Source organism: Malus domestica, chromosome 14, assembly GCF_042453785.1.
Source record: "Malus domestica chromosome 14, GDT2T_hap1".
Lineage (NCBI taxonomy): Eukaryota > Viridiplantae > Streptophyta > Magnoliopsida > Rosales > Rosaceae > Malus > Malus domestica.
The window spans coordinates 24950763-24966088 of NC_091674.1; the positions used below are offsets into that span (position 1 = coordinate 24950763).

General features: G+C 36.8%; 2 protein-coding genes across 3 annotated transcripts; both read left to right on the forward strand.

Moving 5' to 3' along the window:
* Positions 1-4129: 4129 nt before the first annotated feature.
* Positions 4130-7604, forward strand: LOC103455033 (uncharacterized). Of its 2 annotated transcripts, XM_017337187.3 has the most exons (9): positions 4130-4260; positions 4443-4960; positions 5440-5604; positions 5721-5819; positions 5957-6058; positions 6180-6296; positions 6487-6627; positions 6738-7025; positions 7222-7604. In XM_017337187.3, the coding sequence occupies exons 2-9, from the start codon at positions 4445-4447 to the stop codon at positions 7510-7512; spliced, it is 1719 nt and encodes a 572-aa protein (XP_017192676.3). In that variant the 5' UTR covers positions 4130-4260; positions 4443-4444; the 3' UTR covers positions 7513-7604. The 2 variants fall into 2 exon arrangements, with proteins under 2 accessions (XP_017192676.3, XP_028948783.2); XM_029092950.2 differs by having other exon boundaries at positions 4133-4960.
* A 1788-nt stretch (positions 7605-9392) lies between these two features.
* Positions 9393-12848, forward strand: LOC114821046 (lysine histidine transporter 1-like). Its single transcript, XM_070812158.1, has 7 exons — positions 9393-9627; positions 10382-10765; positions 11470-11863; positions 11958-12063; positions 12194-12285; positions 12366-12434; positions 12530-12848. The coding sequence occupies exons 1-7, from the start codon at positions 9446-9448 to the stop codon at positions 12626-12628; spliced, it is 1326 nt and encodes a 441-aa protein (XP_070668259.1). The 5' UTR covers positions 9393-9445; the 3' UTR covers positions 12629-12848.
* The last annotated feature ends 2478 nt before the right edge of the window (positions 12849-15326 follow it).

Genomic DNA, 15326 nt, shown 5'->3' on the forward strand with positions numbered 1-15326 from the left:
TTTATTTTTGGATTTTGGCGAGTGGATAAGGTAATTACCTTTTATTTTTTGAGAAACCAAATAATTTTTTTAAATGAAAACATATTACAAGTTACAACAAGAGAATTTTAACGAAAAAATCTTAAACTATTTATTTTAACGAAAAATTATAATTTTACATTAAAATAACAATCTTGATACTATTCATTTTACCATTTATTTTGTACTCATCGTTAAAATTCAAAAATTTTAAGCTATTTTCATTAATTTTTCTTTACAACAATCATAACCTTAAACCCGATCAAGTAGAACGACACAACTGCCGCAACCACTTTGCCGACAGCTACAAGAGCAGCTGCACTAAGAAATCCAACTCCACGTTAATTTTGACTTAAGGTATCGCATCACAAAACTTTTCAGCCTACAACAAGGTATTATCCCCAACCAAATTTAGCCACCAAAGTCGCCGCCCCGCAAAATGAGCCACCAGATCTGAATCACCGTCACATGCCCCTGCAAGTAGATCCAAAAACCAAAACAAAAGGGAAGGGGATGGGGCTAAGGGGCATCTAAAACACCCTCGCTTTGGGGAAAGCCACAACACGTACGATTGGCCCTGATTTTTTACGCATGCCGGTCGGGTGCTGACCCGTGAAGGGATATAGAAGTGAGGGCCAAAGCAAATGAGACGCAGCGCAGTTGGCTTTGAGTAAAGGATGATGAAGGGAATGGAATGTGAGAAAGAGAAGCAAATGAACAAGATGGAAGAGAATGGGTGTTGGGGGTTGAGGGAGGGTGGCTGCAGAGGACGCTGGAAATAAAAGTCGTGACCTCACAATCTGACAACCATAGGTAGCATAAATACTAGAGAGGAGAAGGAAAAAGAGGAAGAGCAAGGGGGTTGATGCTTTAGCCCAACCAAAGGAGGGAGTTGGCGGGAAGAGTAGGGGGTTTTGAGGAGTTCTGTGCGAGAGAGAAAATGGAGAAGTGGCTAGAGTTATTTTCTCTTTTCGATAACAAGAGTTTTAGAGGTGGATTTCTTAAGAGGAAAATTTTGGCTCATAAATTGAATCATCGTTTCAAATTGTCTTCAAAGATTTATCTCTGAAAAAAATCATTCAAATAGGAAGTTCAGTCATCTAAAGGTGAAATAAAACACAGTTAGAGTGTTCATCTTCAACCGACTGCGTCCCAGGTTCAAATTCTCATTCTCCATTAGTGTAGATTAGTTTTGAACATTACTTGTATTAAAAAAAATTGTAAAATAAAACACTGTCCGTTATATATTCTTCCAATATGCCTTAATCAGATATATTAATGCAATAACTTTTCTCAATGAATAAGCATTGGCTAAAACGTTTTTTGGTTTTGCTGATTTTTTGCATGAATAATCTTAGAAAATGCAACCTAAAACTAAACAATCATGATCATAAGTTATACCTCAAAAGGTGATGCAGGACCTAGACGATACTCAGAACAAATAAAACAAAGCTGAAAGGAAGAGATCAACTTATATGAAACGAGTTCATGAGCACGTGGAGTCGATCCAAGAATACAATGCAATGTGTTTTCCAACCTTTGCAATGCGAGGGAACGAGGTAGTGGAACTTGTTTCCTAAGCATTTGAGCTCTATAAAAAGGAGAGGAGTTAGAGAACAAGGTATGCGGTCAAAACCCCTTGACTAGAGAATACGGATTCAATTAACTAACTTGACTCTTGAGTGTTGGAGTACCTTTTGTAGGTACCCCTCACGTTAGTGAAGTTTTGGAAAAAATGACTTTCATGGACGCTTCTTGACGAGGGATTCGATGAATGTGCAGACAGTCAAAAACTTTGTGGAGGTATTTCTTTATGTAAGAAATCTCGCACCAACAGGTTCATTTCTTATACCTTTTTTATAGGTAATTTGTAGTTTCTTTGTTTGTTTGAAATATGTCATGTGTGCAGGTTACAGATGCACGAAGGCTCCATTTTTGAAATTTCAAAAGAACCTTAGAAACAACAAATAATTCCTTTAAAAAAAACCGATTAAGATCATACAAATTTAAATCATAAGGACAATATTAGAAAAGAAAATTAATATTTAGAAAGAAAAAGCTGACTTATTAAGACAAATGTACAATCTTCGGACCTATTTCAGTAAATAACAACAAAAAAAAGACTATTCCTAATAAGGGCTCACAAAATTGGACTTACAAAGTTACAACTAGTTTTCCTCTTTTTTTTTTTTTTCTGCTACCTCAATCACAGATTAATTGTGTTAACTAATCTATGTTGTAGGTACCATATATATCAACATATATACTAGTATGAATTAATAAATGTATGGAAGACGAATTCCTTTTAAACTAGGTAATTAATTTTTATCTATTCTTGTAGATACCTCTCTATCATAGGTTAAATGTATTTTATCAACTTTTTATCTAGGTAGATTAATTTTTATCTATTATCGTAGATACCTCTATCACTTTTTTTTCCTTTTAAACTAGGTAGATTAATTTTTATTTATTATTGTAGATACCTCTATCACAGGTTAAATGTATTTTATCAACTTTTTTTTGTTTAAGGACATCGATATTTTTACACGAAGGGAGGGGGAGTTCGGTTAAACCACACAATGGGCAACCTAATTTGGTATCGAATTCGCCATATACGAGATTCGAACCTAAGATCCTTACTTCCAAGTGAAGAGGAACACAACCAGACTGTCGTATTAAGTGGCTGTATTTTATCAACTTATGGTATATGTATGATATATAATGACATATAATTTTTTTTTACCTATTTTCCATGAAAGTGGTTAGGTTTTCCTATATAAATATTTAAATTAAAAATTTGAGTAAAAAAAACATTAATCAAGAAATTGAATTAAAGTTGAAAAATAGGAAAACCGTACTAAATCCAACAGTGTCCCAAGAAAAAATTGACGTACGAATTAGGTGCAGCAAAAAAGGACAAACAATATTTAATTCTTATATTTAATCTTAAAATTGAGCAAAAAATAAGCCTATAATAAGGGAAGACATTTATTACAATTTAATAATAAATAAAAAAACTGATGTAGATAATTAGTGTGTGAAACTAATCCAAAAAAAAAAAAAAACCTACGCAATAACAACTCACAAAATTAAAATTATATCAATTTTTTTATTTTTGAATTATAATATTATCTTGCCCATATGAAACTAAATATACCATAAGACAATCTCCAACCCTTGGGCTAAAAACCAAATTTTTTAGCCCGAAAAATTTGGCTTTTAGCCCAGAAACATTTTTTCTGCTCCAACCCTTCTACCCTAAAATTTTAGTCCGGAATTATTAAAGAATGAAGTTAAGCTAATTTTTTTTCTTAAATCAATTTAAAAAAAAATTAAATAAATATGTAGATTATTGTAAATTAATTTTATGAACATTTTAATCTAAAATTTTTTTTAATTCCGATAAACATTTGACATTTAGCCCGGGGGGAAAGCTGGGGGGTATTTGGCCCAGAAATAACATTTGGCATTTAGCCTAAAATTTTAACATGGGTTGGAGAGTGCTTGGGGGGGGTAATTTGGCTTTTAGCCCAGGTTTGGAGATGGTCTAAGATTGCAAAACTAAAGATTTCAACAAAAATAAATAAATTGCAAGTGAACCTTTAGGTGGAAAAGAGTTGAACTTTTGCATGACGGTATGTATTCGAATCTCGTTGTTTGCTAATCTAACAAAATCTATCATTTGTAAAAAAAGAAACATAAATAAATAAAGATTTTGTAACTGAACTAAAAATATATAATAAAAGGGAATTGTTATTGACAATCCAAATTCCTCATTCGACACAACACTTCCCAAAAGTTGACGAATTCACACACAAATAGACTCTGTCAAATAAGTATTCAAAAAATAAATTAAAAAACCAAAAAGCCCGTTGACAAAATATTAAAGGGAGTTTTAACAAAACACTGCTGGTACTGTTCACTTTAACGAAAAACCATATTTTAGTCTTTAACTGACACTATTCACTATACCTTTAAAAATGATTTTTTGTTAAAAGAGAAGTTTTTTTAAACATTTCGTTAGTTTTCTTAATATTTAATGATTGGGAAGTTAATGTCCGGCCCGGCCCACGTGAGTCCGTTAACCCAAAGTCCGTATCGTAACAGCTCCGTCATTCAAATTCTCCCCAATTTTCGATCTATCCGCCAATCTTCCCCTCCATTAAACCTCTCTCTCTCTCTCTCTTCTCTCTCCTCTCTCTCTCTCTCTCTCTCTCTACAGATCACTTTCTCAGCTACCTCGTGAGCTCTCTCTCTCTCCTCTCCTCTCTTTCTCTCTCTACAATCTGATTCCATCGTTTTCTTTGACAGCCTTCAAATTGCTTACCTTCAAACCCTAAGTCTTCACCTTCCATATATGAATCCATCAAATTTGTAAAAATTGATTGAATATTTGCTTTCTTGTTTTGTTCGATTCGCACCAGGAATGGCGACCTCGGCGTTCAAATCAACGACGAAGCGGACGCCGATCGGAGCGTCCAAGGCTCCGCCGGAAGACTCGGCTGCGTTTGATCGGAAGTCGTCTCACCGGCGCTCCCGCAGCCTGAGCTGCTTCTCTCGCGGGTTGCTGGAGCGGACGCCGGCGGCTGACGATTACGATGATAATCCGGTTCCCAGCAGAGGGAGGTTCGTCAACACGGTCAGAGGCTCGGGATTCCCGGAGATCAGCCTCGACGACCTCGCCGTCGAGCTATTCGACTCCTCTGCTGACCGGAGCCGCTCGGTTGCGCGGAGCTCCGAAGCTACTCCTGCTGGCAGTGCCTCGCAGAGGCGTGGGAGGTCGGTGTCGAGGCACGGCCCGAGAGTTGGTGGTGGTGGTGGTGATGTGAGGGGCGGTACTGGTAATAATTCAGCTGGAGGAAGGGTAGTTTCGGAAAGTAAGGGTAATTCAAGCCGAAGGCGATCGGTTTCGGTTGCCCGGTATCAGAAGAGCGATTCTGAGGTGAGAACTGGTGTCCTTATGCTTTTAGTTTTGCTTTATTTGATTTAAAGCACAGTGTAAAACGTTTAGTTACTATTGCTTTATGGCCTTATTTTTTTAAGAAAAACTAATGGAAAATTCTTGAAAACTTTGAATTTTAACGATAAAGAAAAAATAAAGGTTAAAGTAAATAGTATCATGATTGATTTTTTAATGTACAAATATGGTTTTTCGTTAAAATGAACAATACCAGGAGTTTCGTTAAAGTACTTATTTTTTATACTAGTGCAAATTTGAATTAAACCTACAATTAGAATGTGTAATTAAAGATTGTTTAGACAGTATAATGCCATTGAACAAGAGAGTATTGGGATGGAAGAAATTGATATAATTTATTAATTGTGGATTCTTAAATTAAACGATTCTTGTTAGCTATGTCGGATTAGTGTAATTCTTCCACTCATTTATTTGTGGATCATTTGTTGTATTTTTAATGATAGAGTGATCTAGATCATACCCACAATCGCAGCACCGTTAAGTCGAGGAACTTCGTTAGTGGAAACAACCAGACACCCTTGTCCCGTAAGTCAACAGATTCAAATTTTAGACCAGCTTTGAGAAGATCTCTTAGCCAGAAAGATTTTAAGTCCCATGATGGTTACTCTGTAAGTCTTAACTTCTTTAAATTTTGGTATTTTCATTTAATGCTGTTTAATGTGTTTTCCAGTCAGAATAGTTCTCAGAAGTGAATTATTTGAGACAATTTATTTGGGCCTTTCAGAGCCAGTCTTCGGTCCTAACTGATGACGAGGGGACGGATGCTTATTCCAACAAAAATGGGATTGAGAAAACTATCCGAGCTGTATATTCAGAGAAGAAGGTCTACTTTTGAACACATTATGTTAGGATAACCACCTCTGTGTAATTCTTTACATTAGTCGTTTTGTGTTATGATAACCACCTCGGTGTAGCTCTTTTATATTGGTTGCTTATTTTTACCTTCTTGTCACCCTTTAGGCAGAGCACCCTGCTGGTAATGATGTTAAAAGTGGACTTTATGAAGTAATGCGGAAAGAACTTAGACATGCTGTGGAAGAGATCCGGTCAGAACTTGAAATTGTATGTATTATAGAGTTCTTTACATCTTTATTGACATTTGCTTCAACCCTTTTGTTCGATTTTAGAGTTTTGTCCTCCTGTCATATGCTTCCTAACCTTGGTTCCTTTTTATCTTATTCAGGCAAATGAGAAAACTAAATCCGCTGTTTCAGCACCTGGTGATTTACGTTCTAACAGTAAAGATGTACTTCAGGCTGTTTCTTCGATCAGGAAGAATTACTCCTCCAAATTGGAACAGGTATTCACGTTACTATAAAGGCTTAGTTTAGTTAAGGAAGAGTATGTGGCCTTGATTATATAGATATAAAGGGCAGATCATTTATCGGTTTTTATTAAAGTTGTTAACTGAGGGTGCCGTATGCCATTTGAAAAAAGTTTGGCTGCTATTGATCATGTTTTTCTTTTTCTTTTTTCCATGTATGTGACAGTCAGAAAAAAGAAAACAAGATTTATTAGCTGAAATAGTACTGGAGGAACAACATAGTAGGGAGCTCTCTAAGATTGTCAAAGAATTGCTTCCCGAGCCAAATAACATTGTTGCCGCAGACAGATCATCAAGAACCAGAAGGGTACCAATCTGTCTGAAACACTGCAGATTTGCATGTTACTGTGTTTTTCTTGGGATTTTTAATTCTCTTTGTTTTACTTTCTTATCAACTCCTGCTTTTCACTTTCACAGAGGAGTAACGACAGAGGTAGGATGTCTAAGCGACTGACTGAGGAGGCGGAGAGATACATTGAGGACTTCATTTCAAATGTGGAAGATACAGATATATCATCTATTGACGGAGAAAGGAGCGATACAAGTTCAAGTATAGGAGGAATAACAAAGCACGAAACTTATCTGAGTCCAGCCTTTTCTACTCCTCTTCCTGTCGCAATGGATGGGGTTGTTTTACCTTGGTTGCTGTGGGAGACTAGTAATGATGCTACGCCAATAGGATGCAAGAATAAGAACGAACCACAGGTGATAAATGATTAGCTCATCTCGCGATTATAAAGTCTAGCATATGGACAGAGTTGACATGTGCAGTTCTTATTTGTCGAGCCCATTTTGTCTACTATTGCAGGCTGATATATTCGTTCATGATCATACTATTTTTATCTTCGTTCATGGTTTTCTCTTCTCTTATCATCTCAATTTCATTAAATTCATTTCTCAGGGAGTGATAAAAATGCAAGATCAAAGTAATCAATCTGTTAGCAGCCATGGAAGCTGGAGCCCTGGAATAGTTGACTCCCTGTCAATTAACATGGAAGATGCAGGAAGTAAAGTTGGAGGATATAGAAGCTACGAGTGCCAGTCACGCCTTGGTGGGTCAAATGGTTCGCAGTTCGACATGGAAGAGTATCTCCAGCTCAAGAAAAATGACGATTTACTCTTCGAAAGGTTGAAGCAACAACGGAGAATTAGTTCCGGTGGTCTCCTGCTATGTAACCGGATGCTTTTTTAGCACAATTGTTTACTTTCAGGTTGCTTATCACTCCATAGTAAACCAGTGATACTTTGTATAGATTTGTCATTTTTATCAGCCAAGTGTTTTTAGCTTTGGATTTGTTACAAATTTTATGAACCGTCCACGCGATTAGTGTATGCACATCTTCTGCATACACTTAAAGCGTCTGAACGGCTGTCCAAATTAAACGAATCTCAAGCGGTTGACAACTCTGATTCCTGAATCCGTGACTAGTGCGAGATGTACACTTGCAACTGACTCAGTTTTGTTACAGATGTTAGGAATAATCGTCCGTGGCTGTCCAAACCGAATCTCCGGCAGTTGACGACCTTAAACTCCGTAATAAATAGCTAATTTTTGTAGGGGTTATTATACAAAATGGTCCATGTGATTTGCATGATCAACAGAAATGGTCCTTGAAATTGAAAATTAATAGAAATGGTCCCTGAGATTGTCCACCATCCATGATTTTGGTCATTCCGTTAAAAACCCTTAGGGCAATTTTCAAAGTTTCGTAACTCAATCGATTTTTAACCAAATTCGACCCATAATATATCAAAATGAAGATAAGAAAGTGTAGAACAAGATTATACCTATTTGGAAGCCCAATGATTGACGGAGATGGCTGGAAAATAGCCAGAAAGATGACTGGTCCGTGGGAAAACTGGAAAACTCGCCGGAAACTGGGTAAACTTTAAACGTTCTTAACTTCTTCAATACTCAACCAAATCGAGTGATTGAAAAACGAAAATCATACTTATCGATGAGACGAAGAGAATGGAATCTTGATTTACGGCTAACTCATTGTGGTTTGGCCGGAAAAATGCTTAAAAGTGGCTAACTCGAAAATGGTTAGCCACTTTCGAGTCGTTGTCCGACCAAACCACGGCGAGTTTTCCTTCGAAAAAGGTACCATGCTCTTCGTCTCGTCAAGAAGTATTATTTTCATTTTTGAATCACTTGAAATGGTTGAGTATTGAAGAAGTTATGAACGTTTAAGGTTTATCCAGTTTCCAACGAGTTTTCCAGTTGTCCCGCGGACCAGTCACCTTTCAGGCTATTTTCCAACCATGTCCGGCAACCATTGGGCTTCCAAATAGGTATAATCTTATTTTACACTTTCTTATCTTCATTTTGATATATTATAGGTCGAATTTGGTTAAAAAACAATTGAGTTACAAAGCTTTGAAAATTGCCCAAAATCATTTTTAACGGAATGACCAAAATCATGGATGGTGGACAATCTCGTGGACCATTTCTATTGATTTTCAATCTCAGTGACAATTTCTATTGATCATGCAAATCTCAGGAACCATTTTGTATAATAACTTTTTTTGGAGGGGGGAGGGGGAGGTCATGCATTTCATCTTCTAAAATTGTTTCGTCTTCGTTCCCTCCATCCCTCGCCCCCACCTCACTTGACATTTCCTACTTTGACTCGAACCTTTTGGGAAAGATCTTTGCCTGAGATCGTGCAACAAATTTAGATCTGATTGCACGAACGCTTGACACGTGTCCCGAGACAATCAGGATCATAGATTCTGGGAGAGGAATTCCAGTTACACAATGACTCATTGAATAAAGATACGCTCCAAATTCCACAGCGGTTTTTTATTTTCTTTTGAATTCCGAATACTTTGTACTGTGGTATACGGTGAAAAATCACAAGGGTATATCAGATTTTTTTTCGATCCAACCGCCGAAATTTCTTCCACATTTTTAGTTAAATAGAACCACTATACACAATTTCAATTTAATTAAGATACAAACTCCAAGTAACCAGTCACGTAATCATATTGGATTAGTGACCTAATTATTTTTCAAATTCAATCCGTAAAAAATGATATTTATTGTTGTTCAAGGAGATTTGTGGGATTAACAGTTTTGATTTCCTGCTGTCACTGAGCTTTTTTTGTGACAAAAAAAAAAGATGGGAGGAAGTGGAGAAATTAGAGAGGAGCAGCAGCAGAAGGAGGTGCAAGATATCAACGACTGGCTGCCGATCACGAAATCGAGGAACGCGACGTGGTGGTATTCTGCATTCCACAATGTCACTGCCATGGTTGGTGCTGGTGTTCTTGGCCTCCCCTATGCCATGTCTCACCTTGGATGGTAAGCAACCCATACATATATATAGTTTCCTTACTTTCTCACTATCTCTATGGGAAGAAAAAACATAAGTGATCAATGTTTTTATGTGACGATTTTGTGTTTGTGTTTGTGTTTGGGGACAACGTTGTGTTTAAGTTAAAAGTGAACTGTTATAGGGTTTTTTATTTATTTTTATGCAAACAAGGCCGTAGCCAAGAAATTTTGAAAGGGTGGACTCATTAATTTTTAAAGGGTGGTCGTTGCTTGCTAACATGAATTTTGGGAGACGAATAAGGGAATATTTAAAGAAATCATGGTCGTAGTCGTACCCAGTGCACAAGGCTCCCGCTTTACGCAGGGTCTGGGAGAGGTGAATGTCGGCTAGCCTTACCCCCATTTATGGAGAGGCTGCTCCCAAGTCTCGAACCCGAGACCTACCGCTCATGAAACGATAGAAATTTAGTACTAAGAATAAAGATCATGAGTGAATAATTAATGGTAATTAATTTTCTTTTTCATCTAAACTATCTATTTACAAGGAGAGGGATTCGAATTCAGGTACAAAAAGGCCAAGCACATTGAACTACTAGGTTATTTGGGGTGAATATCATTACAATATATTGTAATTTACTTTTCAAAAATGCAACATGAGCTATAGCCCCTTGTATACAAACGATGTGAATGCTCTTAACCGCTTAACCTACAAGCCCTCTTCTAAGCGTTTTTCGTTCAAGAAAATATAATCTAATCAATTATTATGTGTTTCTTGTATTAGGGGCCCTGGAGTAGCAGTGCTGGTTCTCTCATGGATAATTACACTCTACACCTTATGGCAGATGGTAGAAATGCATGAAATTGTACCTGGCAAGAGGTTTGATAGGTACCACGAGTTAGGGCAACATGCCTTTGGGGAAAAGCTAGGGCTTTACATTGTGGTGCCCCAGCAACTGATGGTGGAAGTTGGGACTTGCATAGTGTATATGATTACAGGTGGCAATTCCTTGAAGAAGATTCACAGTACTGTGTGCCCTGACTGTAAGCCTATCAAAACCACCTACTTCATCATGATCTTTGCATCGGTTCACTTTGTTCTCTCCCACCTCCCTAGCCTCAATTCCATTGCTAGTGTTTCTCTTGCTGCTGCTGTCATGTCATTGAGGTATGTACGTATATTTCTTTATTTTTTGTTTAATTTTTTTAGGGATCTGCTATTTGCACTTCGAAAAGGTCTATCTGCTCTCCTTCTCGGTGTAAAAAATTGAAGACGAGTGCAATGCAAAACGACGTTTTCGAAGTGCTTACAACAATTCCGTTTTTAAAAGATATATATCCAACTCTCTCTTGATGAGAGAGATGGAGAGAAGGGTTTCATGATCCTGTGATAGGGAGGTTTTCTTGGTACTGAAACCAATGTGTTATACTTTTAGGCCCACTTTGGTGTCAAGGATTGGATTGGATTGGAATGAATAACTGAGGATAAAATGAATGAATGACAACTCCCAAAACCTTTTCCAAGTTAATGGTAGACGATAGAGTAGTCATGAAGAAAACTTATCCCTCCCTTCTAGTCGTCTCATTTTTTAGGGGATTGGAAAGGATAAGTTGCGTTCATGATTGATCCATCTCCTAACTTAGCATCCGCTTCTTCTGCCAATATACATCTAATCTAGTGAGCTATCCATTCTAATCCAATCGTTGTTCAAAGCAAGCCCTTAATGTTAAGGGAACACTAGTTTCAATAAGAAATTCTCTTAATCCATTTAAAGTAAAATAAAAAATTCAAATTCCATCTGGCTACAAATTAATCTGCAAATTCAGTTTGTAAATGTCGTTTTAACTGTGAATACTTGTCCAATTCAACAGCTACTCTACCATTGCTTGGGGAGCTTCTCTGCACAAAGGGGTGGAGTCACAAGTGCAGTATGGTCCCAGGGCTTCAACCGCTGCAGGGAATACGTTTAACTTCTTTAGTGCTTTGGGAGATGTAGCTTTTGCTTTTGCTGGCCACAATGTGGTTTTGGAGATTCAAGCAACGATTCCTTCCACGCCCGAAAAGCCGTCAAAAAAACCCATGTGGAAGGGGGTGGTTTTTGCTTACATTGTGGTCGCACTGTGCTATCTCCCCGTTGCTCTCATCGGATACTGGGTGTTTGGAAACCACGTCGAGGATAACATCCTCATATCGTTGGAGAAGCCTGCTTGGCTTATTGTTCTTGCGAATTGCTTTGTTGTTGTTCATGTCATTGGAAGTTATCAGGTACGCAACTATTTTAAATTTATGATCTGCATAAAAAACCTGTTGAGTTGCTGTTCTTTCTTGCGTAACAAGGTTTTCCAATACATATATGTAGGTCTACGCCATGCCGGTGTTTGACATGGCGGAATTATTTCTGTTGAAGAAGATGAAATTCAAGCCATCTTTGTTCCTTCGCTTCATAACACGTAATGTGATTGTTGGTAAGTAGCATTTTCCTGCTCGTTTATCTCATCTTAAATCTTGCAATGACTTCATATATAAGTCGTTCCATTGTAAGAGATGTGATCAACAATGTAAATAATATCGATACTCTGTATTTCGCCGATGCAGCATTCACCTTGTTCGTTGGGATTACATTCCCCTTCTTTGGCGGGCTTCTCGGTTTCTTCGGAGGATTTGCTTTTGCTCCTACAACATACTATGTAAGGAACCATAAACCTCTAAATCCCAATTCCAATGCAAATTAAAATGTCTAAAATTTCTTTGTTCGATCGTTTTGCAGCTCCCTTGCATCATGTGGCTTGTCATCTGCAAACCAAAGAAGTTTGGCCTTTCCTGGTTTGCAAATTGGGTAAGCTTTGCTCTTAAGGAATCGAAGTTTATTTTTTCCTTTCATATTCTTTCATTTTTAAACTAACAATTTCGAGCTGCTTGTTGCAATGACAGTTCTGCATCATAGTTGGAGTGTCACTGATGCTTTTAGCTCCGATCGGCGCATTAAGGAATCTCATACTTCAAGCTAAGAACTTCAAATTCTACTCTTGAACATATGCAACTGGAGATCGAGTTTAGACAAGAAATTGTGTTATTTAAATTTAACTTTCTTTAATAATATTCGTACCTGCTTATTGCTTTGTATAATTCAGTATCCGTTCATAGCTAGTTTGGTGGATATGCAATTTAATACAGAACCTCTCTTATTGTTAACGGGAAACTCTTCAACAATATTATTTTGAGCTCTATCAATTGCAATTTTTAGATTCAATCTAATTCATTATTTGAAGAGAAAAAAATAATTTTCGACCGTCGGATCGAAGGAGGCTAAATATCTATTACGCTCCTGTCCATGAATCCGAGCTGTGACTGTGAGAGATTGTTTTTTAAAGTTACAAGGCATGCATGCATGTCAAAATTAGGTGTTTTCCTTTTGCTTTTGCTCTCTGCATTACATTCATATAATACCAAACATTTTTCTGTATATTCACTTAATTTGCATTGCATTCAGATTCCACTTTGATGCAATTGCCGTGAAGCCTGAATAATCTGGATTTGGTTTTTAATCAATTTTAGCACTGATAGTCTGAATTGAACCTGAGAGCATGTGAAGCAGCAACATAGAAGTTTAATAAAGCAAACAAACTTAGTTTTGATTGGTAGAGTTATATCTGATCTATACCGCAAAGCTTGCGGTCTTCTTGTCACGGCAATCACTCGGACAAGCGTGACAAGAAGTCTGATGCAAGTTTCAGAAATAAAAAGGAGCACCATTAAATATATATGTTTGTTCTCCGTCTATGCAACTAGTAATGGTCAGCAGGAGAGGAGGAGGATCACAGGAAGCAGCCGGAGTGAGTCTAATGAGAATACAACCGGTGAGGAGTATAATTAATCCTTAATGCTTACATCCTGAGTTCACAATTCACATCCATCTAAGTTTATTGGTACCAGAAGTTCCACCATAAAGCTAATTAGTTATATAGGAAGTAGTTACACTCCTTATAAGTCCTTGTAAAGTTTGGTCCATCACCAATTTGAGACTTTTGTCCTTCACATTCTCACAGCTACTGCTCCTTCCACATAATCAAACTACTCAACTCTTTTTTGAAAACACGCCAGAACATAAAGCAATCAAATAAGGAATTAAGAGCACATATAGCGCACGGCTAGTGTATTATTTTGTATCAAATATTCTCTGGATTATATAATTAATAATAATGTATAGACGCAGAAAACAAATACACTTGTTTGTTGACAAACTTTCTAATACAAGTTGATACTATCATTGTATATGAAATATTCACCTGTATTAGAGAATTGTCAATTCCGTCAGTTTTATGTGTCTAAATAACATTATTTAGCAACATAAAAAAAAAAAAAAAACTAAGACATATACCTAAAAATTAGGCTTAACCAATCATTGAGTGAGTAGTTTGACACAAAAAAAAAAATCATAGAGTTAGTAGGGCAACTGAATTTAGTTAACAAAGAGCTAGGGAACAGTCCTAGGAATGAAGGAAAACGAAGACATCCACACTCTCTCATGTGGTGACTGATTTGTATTTTGGTGCCTTTAAAGAAAGAAGGGACTAAACACCAGCCAAAGCAAATGCCTATATAAATCCAAGGGTCAAATTAACCAACCCAAATGGCTTGTTCCCAGAATGGCCAACATCCCATATTCTGAAATATGGCCCCTTCTGCCCTGCATGCTAAGAATTATGAGTTCATGCACATGCCCTCTCCTTCTCTTACTTGTCCATTTCATTCAAATTTCAAAGCAAATATATCTGCATCTTCTGGTTGTGAAAGTTTGGTCCCTTTGGACCCTTCTGTTAAAAGAATTTTAACCATGTATTTTTCTCCATTTCATTTTATCAACAAGACACTATATCTTATCATTTATGCAAGGTATGTCCCCAATCATGTAACCCTAGATTTAGCTGTAAGTATAAAAGCCAAGTACCAAGATATTTCTAAAGCAAATCCCATGTGATATGTAACTTGTTTTATTGATTATTGCAGAATCAAATCATTATAATGGTGAATTATTGTATAATCTTATTTCAGTTTTAGAAGAAATTTGTATATAAATAGATATATGCACCATTAGAATGATTTTTTTACAGGCTGTGAATCAAGATCATACATTCATACATGGAAGTGGAGGCTTATTTTGACATTCATCTTCAATCTATTGTGTCTTGGATTCAAACAATTTTTAATCCTCTAGTCTAGTGTAACTTAGAGAAATAGTATCGCTTGTGATTAAAAAAAAATAACCATAAACACAATTTCATAAAAAATAAAAAATAAAACAATTCTTACGTGTAGTCTAAGAACAATACCGATTTTTAAGGCTCCTAATATGGTTCTGTGGTTTCTTATGATGAATTAGAAGAATTGTCTCTAGCGACTTGTCAAATACGATTTATGTGTACACATATTTATAGAGAAGGAAATCAGGTTGTAGATATTTTAGCTTCTTTTGGGGCAGACAGTTATACTTATTATTGGTGGTCCACGATTCCATTTTGTAGCCTCTGCTCATGCTCATGACATTTCTTTTTGGCCTTATTACAGTTTTCATTGATCATTTTTGTCTTTGTGGGTCTTGGCATAGTCCCCCTACATGTACCTTTTTCGTTTACTTTCACTTATTATCAATAAAATTGGTGGAAAAGGGACGGGCCAGTTGGGTGTTTCTGGGTGTTGTGGTCCTCACTCCTTTGTTGGAAGGTAGGTG

What these genes read in the sequence shown, in the direction of transcription:
- LOC114821046 (XM_070812158.1), top strand. Translation starts at nt 9,446, where the DNA reads ATGGGAGGAAGTGGAGAAATTAGAGAGGAGCAGCAGCAGAAGGAGGTG. An exon ending in GCCATGTCTCACCTTGGATG is followed by an intron (nt 9,628 to 10,381) that starts GTAAGCAACCCA and finishes TTCTTGTATTAG; the next exon opens with GGGCCCTGGAGTAGCAGTGC. An exon ending in AACACGTAATGTGATTGTTG is followed by an intron (nt 12,064 to 12,193) that starts GTAAGTAGCATT and finishes TCGCCGATGCAG; the next exon opens with CATTCACCTTGTTCGTTGGG.
- LOC103455033 (XM_017337187.3), top strand. Translation starts at nt 4,445, where the DNA reads ATGGCGACCTCGGCGTTCAAATCAACGACGAAGCGGACGCCGATCGGA. An exon ending in ATCAGAAGAGCGATTCTGAG is followed by an intron (nt 4,961 to 5,439) that starts GTGAGAACTGGT and finishes TTTTAATGATAG; the next exon opens with AGTGATCTAGATCATACCCA. An exon ending in ACTCCTCCAAATTGGAACAG is followed by an intron (nt 6,297 to 6,486) that starts GTATTCACGTTA and finishes TGTATGTGACAG; the next exon opens with TCAGAAAAAAGAAAACAAGA.